This window comes from Heterocephalus glaber, unplaced genomic scaffold, assembly GCF_053883595.1.
Source record: "Heterocephalus glaber isolate CG9 unplaced genomic scaffold, H.glaber_assembly_v1.0 deba00001543, whole genome shotgun sequence".
In the NCBI taxonomy this organism is placed as follows: domain Eukaryota; kingdom Metazoa; phylum Chordata; class Mammalia; order Rodentia; family Bathyergidae; genus Heterocephalus; species Heterocephalus glaber.
In genome coordinates, this window is record NW_028258336.1 from 1,245,713 (window position 1) to 1,259,020 (window position 13,308).

General features: G+C 40.7%; 1 protein-coding gene and 1 long non-coding RNA gene across 8 annotated transcripts in view; one reads left to right on the forward strand and one right to left on the reverse strand.

Moving 5' to 3' along the window:
* LOC110345489 (uncharacterized) overlaps positions 1-13,308 on the forward strand; it is a 53,072-nt gene that overhangs the window by 23,624 nt on the left and 16,140 nt on the right. The window lies entirely within an intron of this gene.
* Pik3r1 (phosphoinositide-3-kinase regulatory subunit 1) overlaps positions 7,498-13,308 on the reverse strand; it is a 138,040-nt gene continuing 132,229 nt past the window's right edge. For all 7 annotated transcript variants that reach the window (XM_087189520.1, XM_087189521.1, XM_004862838.4 and 4 more), the window contains 2 exons: positions 13,022-13,192; positions 7,498-11,760 (listed from right to left, as the gene is read on the reverse strand). In XM_087189520.1, the coding sequence (XP_087045646.1) occupies positions 11,571-11,760; positions 13,022-13,192 (361 nt within the window). In that variant the 3' untranslated portion in view covers positions 7,498-11,570. The remainder of the gene's footprint in view (positions 11,761-13,021; positions 13,193-13,308) is intronic.

The window sequence follows — 13,308 nt, forward strand, 5'->3', positions numbered from 1 at the left end:
GAGAATTTTTTTTTTCCTGTTTCCTGGAGTTGATTTGTTTCACAAATTTCTTCTCTGACCCTTCAGATAAGTCCCCTTCATCCTAGTTACTAAAACTTTTCACATGCCTAGTGATTAGCTGTAAAATTTCTGTATCAGGAAATCTGTGTGACTTGGTTCCGGGAATATAGTTTCTGCCTGAGATTGTGTAAGTTTCTGTTTAGATCTTTTAATTACTGATATGTGGGGATGGGAGTGAGGAGTTAACTGTAGTTTTTGAATAATGTAACGCTTATAATTTAAAACATTATTAACACTTTAAATCTGAAATTTGATTTATTTTTAGATGAGGGGGCCATTTTTCTGTGATGGGATAAGGCAGCACTTCTGACAGTCATTGGTTCATATTTATTTCCCACATAAATGATACCCTTAAGTACTCTACTTCTCCTGATTTTGTTAGGGGTCTGGTGTCGGACTTCTGCTTTCCTTAGTAAACATCCTTCTATATAGAAGCTGAATGTAAGGCCCACACCTGTTGGTGTATACTAACATCTAACTCGTCTCCCATAGTTTCCTTAAATTTAAGATTTGAGCACTTTGTCAGTAGTAGTGTGCTGGAGCGGACTGAGATCAACTCAGAGCCAACTGCTATGCTTTCAAGTTATTTTGTCAGCTACTTGCTATACACAGCTATTATTAAAAAGCAAATGATACAAACTGAAAATCAATTATAAGTATCATTAAAAATTAAGTCATATAAGTATAATCAAATATATACTCAAAACTTACCACTTCCTGGTTGTTTTGCTATATTTTATCATCAGTACTCTTGAAGGTTTTTTTCATCCATGTAGCTGTATGCTATTTTGTATCTCTCCCGGCTCTGCACAGATTGCTGTGAGGAAGAGCTGATGGCTGAGCATTTCTCAGCATGCCCTACTGGCCCACCCTCACTTCAAGTCTCAATTTCTTTAATCTAGGGGGAAGTGGGGTGATTGGCCATGCAGTTTTGCTAGGGATTTACAAATATATGCTTCCTAGCAACACTTTCCCTTCACATGTCTTTCATCACAGGCTGCTCAGAACCTCCTACATCCTATTGTGCATCCTCACGTTTTTGTAGAAACTTCTCAAAAGTTCTATGTACAATCTCTCCCCTTAGGAAAAGTCATAACTTGTTGCTAAAATCTATAATTGAAATCTATCTTTGAGAGATAAAGTTAAAAGGGGGAGGGATGGGGTATCACTCAGAGGTAGAGGATTTACTTAGCATGTGCAAAGCTGTGGGTTTGATCCCCAGCACACCCAGAGTGTAGGGAGGAAAGCAGTAAAACTAAAGTAGACCAAGTATATTCCTTGGAGAGTTATGAACAAGATGTAATGCCACATTTTTACATGATAAAAGTTGGGCACCAGACCAAGCCGATGTCTAGATAAAGCAATGTAGAGTCCAGGTCCCCACGGCTTTGAGACTTGGCACTGCCAGAAATGTCACAAGGCCTTCTTGAAAAGCTACATTCACTTTTTTTTTTTGGTGCTGGGGATCGAAGTCAGGACCTTGCACTTGCAAGGCAGACGCAGTGCTACTGAGCTAAATCCCCAGCCCTGCATTCACTTTTATTACCCAAACTAACAGTAAGTAGCATGAGGATTCACCACTGAGCTTCTGGCCTGCAACAGTCCAGCATGTAAGCGATGGGCCTGGATTCTGCAGCCTGTTTCTTCTGCAGAACTCATGGAACATTTTTCTCAGGCAGGGCCAAGTGGGTACAGCCCACAAGGTGCTAGGAAATGAACAAGCCATCCTTCATGCAGAGTTTTAGAGCCACGCCACTAACTCTCCTTTCTATAAAAGTATTCTATTTCTGCCACAGCTGAATAAAAAAGCACTATACAGGGAATGTATCTGAAAAATTTTAAACCAAGAATATTGTGTAAGAGTCACTATCATTTTACAAAGACCCCTTGGACAGATTCCTTTCAAGTATCAGGGTGAGGGAAATATTTCTCTCACAATAAACCTACAAAAGTTCTTCTTATGGGCCTGGGGGGATTTGGCTCATTGGTTCTGCCACCTGCCTCGCAAGTGCAAGGTCCTGAGTTCGATACCCAGTATAAAAAAAAAAGTTCTTCTTATGAAACCATTGTGTGGTCATTTTTTAGGAAGGGCCTGGCTGATAGGAAACTTCATTTTCCTTCAATTATTGGAAGTTTCCTTAGATATAAATTGTTTTCAATAACTTTTCCACTTCTCTTCCACTTTCATTACTTGTTTTGCGTCTATTTTATGTTGGCCATTAAAAAATCTGGTCATATTTGTGTTTAATAAATTCATTATATCATGCTTTTTCAGAATAATTAATAGAAAAGCCAACCATGCATGGATCAGTGATTTTTAGTTATGTGTAACCCAGTGCTCATAGGTCCAGTAAAAGTGGGTAAAGTTATGAGTAATGATGGCATAAATATTTTTACATAAGATGCATATTTTAAAAGTTAGGGAAATATATTTTCATTGATTGACCATATGTACAGCCCTATGTGAGGAACTATAGTAAATCAAAAGTGATAGATGTGATCCTTGGGAATCTAATTTTATTAGATAGGCAAGTCTCACCAACAACCCTATTTATTGGCTTTCATTTATTAGATGCCAGCCATGTTCTGGCGCCTTCAATATAACATCTTATTTACTTCTCACTGCCCATTCTTTCCAATTTTCAATAGGTCTGGATTCCTACTCTATAGATGCCGAGGTAACTCTAAGGTACGCCCAAGGGTTGAGACTTTCTCGGGCAGTACAAAAGGAACAAGTGCAGCTGCATTGCATGCAGATCACTCCACTGTGCCAAGACAAAGAGCCAAGTGAGGCCTTGGCATCTGTCCCTGGATAGGTGGACAGCAGCCTCCCTGGGGCTGAGGGTGTGATGTCAGCTCTGAACCACCTGCAGCACAGAAACCACAAATGAGAACATTTACTTCTAGGAGGCACCTGATAAATGGAGATAGTGCCTTTGAGGGCACTTGAACACTTCTGCTGAAAAGCAATGGTACTAATGGTATAGCCTCAACATGAGCTCCCATAAAGCCTAAGGAGGAGCAGCCATCACTCTGTGGCCCATTTTTCTAGATTAGGTAACTTTGAAATGTCATCTCCTCTCTAAGATTTACATAATTCCTTTTCCCTCTGGTCTTTTGAGTCTTACTGTTTATTCCTGCCTACTATAACTCTTATAATGACAGGTGGGAGTTAAGTTTGCCTCCCCTAGCAGACTTGCCTTTTTGAGGGCAGCCAGTTGCCTTGTCACTCGAACTTCAGAGGAAAGTACAGTGTCCATCACATAGTAGATGCTCAATATAGTTGTATAAATCAATAAGCTATCATCAAAATATTACCCTCATGGGTCCAAAGAAACAGATCACTGCTGTCAGCAGCTATTTAAACTCCAAACCATGTGGCACAGTCTTCTCTTAGATGACAGTACAGTAAGTACCTGACTTATGAAGAAGTTCTGTTCTGGGAGAATGTTTGGAAGTTGGATTCGTTCGTAAGTCTGAGTGAATCAAACACTTTTGACACAAATATGCAACATACATTGCTTTGCACTTCCTAGCAGTCCCCTCCACATCACCACTGCTTTTCCTCTTGCTTCTGGACATCCTGGGCTCTAATTGAGCTCCGTACCACTGTGCACTATAGCACTGCACAGTAAGCACACAGCAGCACAACTGTGACAATGTCTGGCAGACACTTGAGCTACTTCTGCTCTTTGTTCGCATCTACGAATGTTCCCACTGTGAGGTCTATTCATATCTGTGAAAGTTCACAACTCAAATGTTCATAAGTTGAGGACCTACTATAAATATTAAATAAAGTAACCAACACCTTTTCTCCATCATGATAAAGTTATCCATATTTTTTGGTTTGTGAGGGGCTCAGACTATAAATCATTGAGCTCTGAAATGAAAGCTCTATAAATAAATTGGTTCCAGTGGGTTAGTCACACAATGTATGGTATATTTTCCAGTCAAAAACCTAATTCTAATGAGCCATCCCAGTGATGAATGGGGCTATCTTGTAATTTATTCCTTAGGGCAATGAGTGTCGATAGCTGAAGTTTGAGTGTCTTGTTCTCCTGTTAGAGGCCAAACCCTTGCATGTGCTGAGCCAGGTGTGGCTTGGGAGTTTTTATTTAACAACAATTTAAGCCTGAGATCATGCTTCAGATTGCTCTGACTGAGTGCTCTGAGCAAGATGGGAATTTCTACATTTCCTTCTGGAAAGCAAAATGCAGATAAGCGTGCCAGTGGTTACTCATTTATCTTTCTTTTTCTTCTTCCAAAAGCATCTCAGCAGTTTTTTTTTTCTTTTGAGCTGATTTATGACATCAGTACCAAGCTGGAAATTACAAAATGCTATATTTGAGACAATAATCTGAAGTTCAGAGAGTGAACAATCATTTATAACTATTCATGCTTAAGATATCACAACAGGATTATTTCTACATAGACTTTTAAAGGAACAAATTTAGAGGGAGAAAAGGTGTTTTAAATGGGCTGATGGTGTATTAGGTCTTAACAGGCTCTACTTACCCACTGACTGTCATGCTCTGGGGGATTTGGTAGGTCACATTCTCTTGATGCTTCATGCTTTGATAGATGGTGAAGGGTAATTCCAAATATCCTCCCTTCTATGGTGGCAAGAACTTTGCTGCCAATATTAACTCACTTGAAACATAGCTTTTAAGATGTCAATTAGACCTAAATTCTGCTCGTGTGCTTCCTTGGCTATCTCACTGACCACCCAAGGGCCATTACTCAGTCAATTGCAGAGTGGTCAGCAGTTACCAGTTGCGTTGTGGGTTGTAACTGTAGCCAAACTGTAAATGAAGTACTGGGGGCTGGACTAGTCCCATCCAGTACAGCACAGCATTCAGACATACCCGACCTTTTGTCCATGGGTTGGATAGCTCTGATCTGGCTGGGCCACATATAAAACATATAGTTAATCTATATAAGTAACAATACTTCCTTTAAAAAAATATTTATTATAATATAGGTGTGTCCAGTCCATTGTCTGTAGGTTGGAGACTCCTGGAATCTAAAGGGAGTCTCAGGACTGTGCAGACCCATACCTTGATATCACAGACAAGAAGCAGGAGGTTTGGACAGATGTGACACAAGTTCCTATAGCTGGTTACGGACAGAAATAAGACCGGGCTTGGTCTCTAAACTGCAGACCAGTCTATTTTCTTTCCTCTGTGGAGTCTGTACTATGAGTACATATCATACCATAAAGTAAAATTTATATTGCTCATGAGTGGTAATGCTCTCAATTAAAATAGTAGGAATAGATTTCAATAATCAGGTGATCTAAAGCAGTGATCTTCAAACTATAGTATGCATTAAGATCACTTGCACAGTTTGTTAACATAGATGGCTGACCTCGCTCTGTGTTGGTCAGAGATGCAGCCTGCCAATTGGTATTTCAAGTTACCAAGTGATGCTGATGCAACTGGTGTTGGTCTGGGGACTGCATTTTGGGACCACTGTGCTGCAGCGAGTCCACGCTGTCCCCTGGTCTCGGTCACTGGCTACCTGTGCACTACGAGCTGAGGGTTCTATGGTGAGTGCCCAGCAGGTGAACTCTCTGAACTCTCTCGTGCATTTCCTACTGGAGCTGTTTCCTAGCACAGCAAAGAGCTCTGGCTTGGGTCAGGTGGCCTAAATACTCTTCTCTGTGCTCTGATATGCCACATGACCTTCAGGAAGGCTTCAAGTTTTTCATCTTTGGAATGGGGAATCATATGTTGCAACTCCTCTAATTGTGGAAGGATAAAATCAGATAAAGTGTATGAACAGTTCAATAGGTAAAATCACTTGGTGTATCAATCAGAGGCCAGTCACGAAAAGAGATGACTCCTATGTGTCCCATAATGATGTTTTAGTTAACTGTATAGATACAAGTGGTCCTATAACATTATGATGGAGCTGAAAAATTCCTTTCTGGTGTCACTGAGCCCTACACATAATTCACATGATTCTGGTAATGTTGGTATGAATACACCTACTACATTGCCAGTTATATAAAAATATAGCACACCCCATTATGTGCACTAGATCATACTTGATACTAAATGACTTACTGGCTTATGTAGTTACTATACAGTACTATATTTTCTATATTTTCTGAGAGTACATTTCTACATATTAAAAAAATGTTGACTGTGTAACAGCATGCTATGTCACAGTGGCACCAGCTCCATGCACCCCATGTACACTGGGTCTCTCTTGTGCTTGACTTAACCTCATGTTGTTTTATTTCTCTTGTTTCCTTGGGCAGTGGGCTATGCCACACACATATGGCTTGTAGCCTAGGTGTGTAGTAGTCTATGCTATCTAGGTTTGTGTAGATACTTTGCCACATTCACACAAAATCACTTAATGACATGTCTCAGAATGTGTCCCCATCATAAAGGGGTGTGTGACTCTTACAGAGAGAACTAAAGAAAATAACTCAGGTGATGGAAGAGTTCAGAAACCAAAAAGGGGTGCAGAGGCAAACTAGAGGCTCAGCAACAGCATAAATCTGCAGCCAGCCTTTGGGGCAAGGACAGGCAGAGGCAGTGTGTCTCATGCCTTGGCTGGGAGCTAGTGTGGCTGGTGCTCACCTGAGAAAGGGGGTTTGCCTGGCAGTTGGTACAGCCATGGAGAAACCTAGAAAGTACAAGGATAAAGATCTGGGGAATATTGTTCTATGATTCTACACAGAGCAGGGAAAGGCAGGAAATGAATTTCTGCACTACAGTAGTGTGCAAAGAATTCTAGTCGTTGCCATGGCAGAAATTATCATTTCTAGACCATCAATAGACCATGTCTACTTCCCACCTAGAGCCCTCCCTGTGCCTAAGTGTAAAGGGGGTGAGAGTTGATATTAACCTACAAACTGGCATACTATACATTTGTTAGCCATAAAAACCAATGGGAGAGCTATTTCACAGTAGGAGTTGTTTTTTAATTGGGTAATAGTGTATAACTTGCATTTGGGGTATAGCTTAGCTCCATGTACAGCCCATGTCACACCACTGGATACTGTTCTTATACTATGTGTTCAAAATATTAAGACTGTACAAGAGAGACAAATCAGACCATCAACAACCAACCATGGTTGCTATAGGATGGTTGTCAACTCAACTTCTGGGGATGAATGGTGGAGAGAGAAGGATAGAGGGACAATGTAGTCTTGCTTTCTTAGAGCAAGAACAGGCCTTGAAGTGGTATCAGCTGGGGGTGTTTCTTTTGCACCCTTGAGTATAGTGAAATGATACAAGTAGCACTGAGCACACTGGTGGCACCCACTGTTCACTGTCCTCCTGTTACAAAAATGAGATGTGATAAAGGAATGAAAGAAGGTAGGTGCGTATCAACAGAAACAAAAACAACATTTATAAACCAAGAGTGAGTGAGCTGCTTAGAAAGAGTTCTTAGGTGATAACTGAAATTTCAAACCCAAACTTAAGTTTCAAAACAACCTTTATTCTGTATGAAGACCTAATACAATGCATTAAAGCAACTTAAAACAAGACATAGCTCCATTGATCTATAACTTGAACAAAACATCAAGGAGGCACACTCCCCCCCCACCCCCCACCCCAGTTGCCTTGTAAAGGCAAAATTACACCTGACCATGACATCCTCCCTCTCATCAAAAGACCAATTTTAATGTCATATAAACAGATTTGTAAAAACATTGAACAGATCATAGCTTTAAAAAATACACATGTATAAATGAGGTTTTTTTCTTTTTGTTTTGCTTTTTATTTTTTTTCTTCTTTTTTTAAATAGCAGCATCCTGGGCAGCTAATGCTCTCTCACGGTGACAAGTTTAATGTTAAGTTGAATGGTCTTTCCAATTACTCAATTCCATCCCCTCCCCACCCATTATTCTAGCATTTTACATAACTCGATTTTTAAAAATAAGAATTTGGGATTTTGGAACTTTGTCCCATGTGAGGCATTGTGCTTTAAACTGCCCCTTTCTTAAATTGACCCTAAATTCAAAGACAGCAGGGTCTGCTTTCCAACTGACTTGGATACCACGCATAGCAAAAGCACAGTTGTTAAACCAGCAGAATTTTTCTCCCAGTAAGGAACATCAGTAGGACTTCCCAACACGTTACTTGTTCATAACCAGCTATACGACAAAGCAATTGGGTCCCCACGGTGACAGCTCACATAAACATATTTTGACTTGACACACTAGTAAACAAAGATTTCCAGGATAAGGAGTCATCCAGACCTGCTCCCTAAAAGGAGTAACTTCTAAAAATAGAAATAAAGTCAAAGAATTATGAACTTCTCACTTCACTTGCAATTTTCACCTTACTAAGACAAAACAAAGCAACCTCAAAGGAAAAAACAACTCATATACATATACAGTAACTGTACTAGACATTTGCTTATTATGTACTTGAACTCACTGCAAATCTGTTTTGGCTGAAAGGTGTACTGGAAACATAGTCCATGCACATATACATATATACATATATCTAGGGCAGTGACATCGTCACATGTTGCAAACACGTTGTTTTTGCCTTTTTACATGGTTATGATCACTCTGGTGTGGAACATGAGGTCCCAATGCTCCCCTTCTACAGCCCTTTCATAACCTCTCTGCAGCTGGCTTCTGGCTTTTGTCTTTTGGATGCTACACATGGTGGGAAAAACTGATGCATGGATAAAGCACAAATCAGGAATACCTCTGCTGTATCCATTCATATTCACCAGCCTCTCAGACGTTAGAAGATGGCTGTCTGGCTGAACCCACAAAGCCCTGATGGCCAAACAGCTAGAAGGGCAATAGTGGCGGGCATGCTACACTGTCATCAAAAATGCATTCAGCAGAATAGGTATGATGTAACTAGCTGATGGATGGATGGAACAATAAATTCTTCCTTCTGTTCAATGAAAAATCTATTGCACTTATGCTTGTGAGATGCAAAAAAGAGGTGACCGCCTAAATAGCATGTCATCTTGCAACGCTGAAGCAAAAATAGTAAAATTGTAGTTTTCAATGAGACATTCGATCTCAGATCTAGTTTAGAAAATAAATGAAAATTATTTGTATTGAATACCATACATGATGTGCTACCAAAAGAGAAAAAAGACCCCCCAAAAACAAAACAAAAACACACAAACCTACTTTATAAACTACTATTAACTGTTAAGACTTCTGTGTGCTGTAGCAAGATCTCACCACCAGTTTTAAAGCACAGACACAGACTAACATCAGGGAAAAACATTACTTGTCTGGTGATGTGAGGGAGATGGTCAGATCAGAAGTCAAGTTTGAGGGCTGACAGTCTAGCTGAAGACTGACTTTATGTAAAGAAAAGTAATACATTCTACAGACCATTAACTCAGCTACTAAGGCTGATTCTTCCAAAAGCTTTTTAAAGGGAAGAACACTTAAAAGACAAAACAAGTTATCTTCACTTTGTATTTGAAGGGAAGAGAAAGCTGTGAGTGAAACTAATATGAAGAAAGGGACACGAAAACTATGAGATCCACTGTTATCTGCTGGAGCAGTGACCATGATTATAACCAGCCTTTCCTGCTCCCAACACATGTACAATTTCTGCAATATCTTCCAACACAACAGCTTTTGCATATGCAAATTTGGGAGGGAGAACTCTCACTGCCACCCTAAATTGCAAGGATGACACTTTCACCCCCTGCCTTTCCCCAGAGTGAAGTGGAACACACCATTATTTGGATAAATGAGAAGGTTCCTCCTTTGGATTCCTGCAATGGCCAGGGCTTGAACAAGCTCCACACAGCCCATAGCAGTAGCCATGTGCTGTGTCTCCTTGCTACGTGTCCTAAATTGAATGGAATGCTAGGAAAATAACAAACACCCAGCTAAAAATATTTTTTCAGATCGCGCATTTTTTAAAAAGTCAATGTTGGTTGTCGTGACTAGTTTCATGTTAGAGAAACAGCACATGTTCTAAATGCAGAGATTATACCTTGAAACCAGTGTGCTAAACAAAGAGGAGCACTGTTCCAGGAATCCAAAGACAGACTCTCAGCTTTTCATATGAACTTAAAAAAACAAAAAACGAAACAAAACAAAACAACAGACCAGCTGCACTGGGTTAAGAGTTACAGTAGGTTTGTAATTGTCGCTAATTGATGCCAACTAGAAAGTCAAAGTGGAAAAAGACTGAAATATAAGCAACTTCACTTTGCAGTTGTTCACTTCTCTGTAATCATGAGAAAGTGCATACCACCTCACCACCCCCTCCCCCAACCCTACCTGGTACAACCCTTGACTACGTTCCCCGCTCCCTAGATTCAAGAAGTTCACAATCCATTAGGAAACAACATTGCTAGGTACCGTATTTTAAGAGTCTTAAAACAACATTGTTGGACTCAGCGATACTTTGTCATATTCATATATCTTTCTTTTTTTATTGAATAAAGCAGCTTTGAAGCTTATCAGGCACTGCCCAACAAAACATTTAGTCCAAAAGAAATCTGTTATGAACTTTTTAACCTTGGGCTAACAGCCAAGTACTCTGTACAAGAAAAACTGTAAAATATTTCATAGTTTTAATTCTGAAGCCTTTTTTACTGGCATTCTGTACATTTCTTTAAAAAAAATAACAAAATGAATATTAACAAAAAATCAGGGACAACAATATTTTCAGGCAACAAAAATTGGGGTAGAAGAAGCTTATTCTGAAAGTACATTTTAAACTGATAACTTAATGAAAATTAATTGCATAGAGCTGTGCATTTAGCCTTCAGCAAAACAAAACAGAAGCTATTTGGTATTGATACAAATCCATCTATTTGATAGTTAGTCATCCAATATTATGTACATATTTTATATACTGAATGTCACTTTAAGTCCTGTTTTCCGAGCTCCATTTTTCTGTTGCTGGGTTGTTTTTTGTTTCGACAAGTTTAAACACTTTCTGGCACTTTGCTATAATAGATTTTCCTCTGAACGTACATGGACTGATGTCCTCCCAAAATGTCCCTCGTGAGCAGAAGTGGCTTTCTGCTACATAGAGTTCACTTGTTAGAAAATGAAGTAATCCACAGTGCGATGTGTCTGGGCTCACCGTGCACAGCGACACCCAGGGTAACCCAGGCTGGACCCAGCACCCTCAGGCACAGGCTCTTCAGCCCCATCTTCCTTCTGGTTTCCAAAGTCCCAACTTTGAGCTGGTAAAGCTTCAGAAAGCATTAACAAGCACCATGGTTAAAGGCCTCTTTGTCCCTGCACGGAGAGATTTTTGCATTTCTTTTTCTCTTTGTGTTGTGGCTTTAAATTAAACCAAAATAAAAAAAGAAAGAAGGATAAGCAGTCCAGGTTAGAAACAGCTGATCATCCTGCAGCCCTAGGCTGTCTGCCTTCTCCCTACTTCTTTTTTGTCCAAGAAAGCTCTAGTCCCATCTGCAGAGAGACGAAGGCTTCGTTTCCGCAGCTCAATTCACAGGTCAGGCTGGAGAGGAGCCCTTTGCTTCCCAGAGGCCTCGGGTGGCTGAAGGTCAGGAACAGGATCGTAGGGCAGCGCTCATCGCCTCTGCTGTGCATATACCGGGTATGCTAGTGTGACATTGAGGGAGTCGTTGTGCTGCACGAGGGAGGTGTGTTGATAATGTAGCACCAGTTCCTTCAGGGAGCTGTACAAGTTATAGGGCTCTGCAAAGCCATAGCCAGTTGCTGTTTTGTTGATGACACAATGCTTGACCTCACCGTCCACCCTGGGGAAGACATGAAACACAAGAGCCTTTTGAGTTTGTCCAGAACAACTCATAACTCCGTAAGACATTTTTAACAAAGTCATTCTCCTGCAAGACCACACTCTGCATGCAGCCCATGTCAAACTAGGGAAAGAGTCCTAGGTGGCTGTGACCTCCGTCTGAGCTTTGTCACTTATTGACTGGCTGAGGGCCTTGAGCAGAGACAAGCTCTTGGGCCAGCTACAATGAGCCATTGTATTTTCATCTTTAAACTGATGTAAAAAGAGGACATGAGTAACATGTCTGTAACAGACATGCAATTTCCTGAAGAATGAAATGAGATAATGACTGTCAGGTACCTGCCAGAATAAACACGTGACAAAAGGCAGCTTCCAAGCATGGTGTCACTGTATGACCAGCAATATTACTGCTCCACTGGTAATCTTCAATAGGATTCTTTCAGGCTCACTTTGAAAGGTCTGCACAACCTTCCACCTGCATTTTATCTGTATTCTACTCCACTGTCCTATCAAAGATCTCACTCCTTTCTTCCTGAAGGAAGAGTTCTTAGAAGTTGGTCGTGGAGTATACTGTACTTTTAGAACATTCCTCTACCAGAAGGCTTTTACTTCTCTAACAGGGTAATGCCAGTGACCCAAGACTCACTTTTTAAAGTACTCCCCAGACCATTATGAAATCAATATATGTCTCTTCTTGTTCTGACCCGTTTTTAAAGCAGACTTTCTGTACTGGTGCTGTTCTCAAGTGAATTGCCCTAGGTCCTATCTACAAGAGATTTAGGAAGGAAAAAAGGGGGGACAAGGGTGCCACAGGCATTGTGCTTCCATTTTTTTTTTTTCAGTAGGAAGATATTGATTGATAGGAAAGCTCCTGAGGGCAGGAGGGGTCCTGAGTGGGTAGCCCTTCCATTTTAAAGATAAGAAAAGATTTACTGCTGGCGATTTAGCTCAGTGGTTCTGCCGCCTGCCCTGAAAGCTCAAGGATCCCAGTTCGATCCTCAGTACCAAAAAAAAAAGATTTATTGATGTCTCATGATTAATTTGCTGCCAAACTGGAACCTAAACCCCAATCTTCCTGCTAAATGGCAGGTTTCCTGCTATTAGACATTATTGACAGACACTTCTGGCTAGACTATAAGGTGATTTTATATCTATTTTATTTCCTGGTTCACATTACTGTACTATATGATACTTCAAGGCTAGACCTTTATCAAATCCTTAATCAAAATCAATGCATGAAATTGAGCGATGGAGATACGTACACCACAGAGCAGGCATAGCAGCCTTGCTTACTGCTCTCCCGGACGAGAAAAGTGCCGTCGCGCTTCCCTCGCAGCAGGTTTTCAGCTTTGTTGCGGTTGCTGCTGCCAACATTCCATGTCTTTTCATCATGGTGGGGCAAATCTTCATCGTCTTCCACCAGTGAATATTGGCTGAGCAGGCAGGATAGAAGGTTTGAGTGAAGAGTGTGGGTACCCCCACCTTGCCCCAGAGCCTCCCCTAGGAAGAGCCCTCCTGTTACTTCCACCCAGTTCTGCCCCACTCTGAC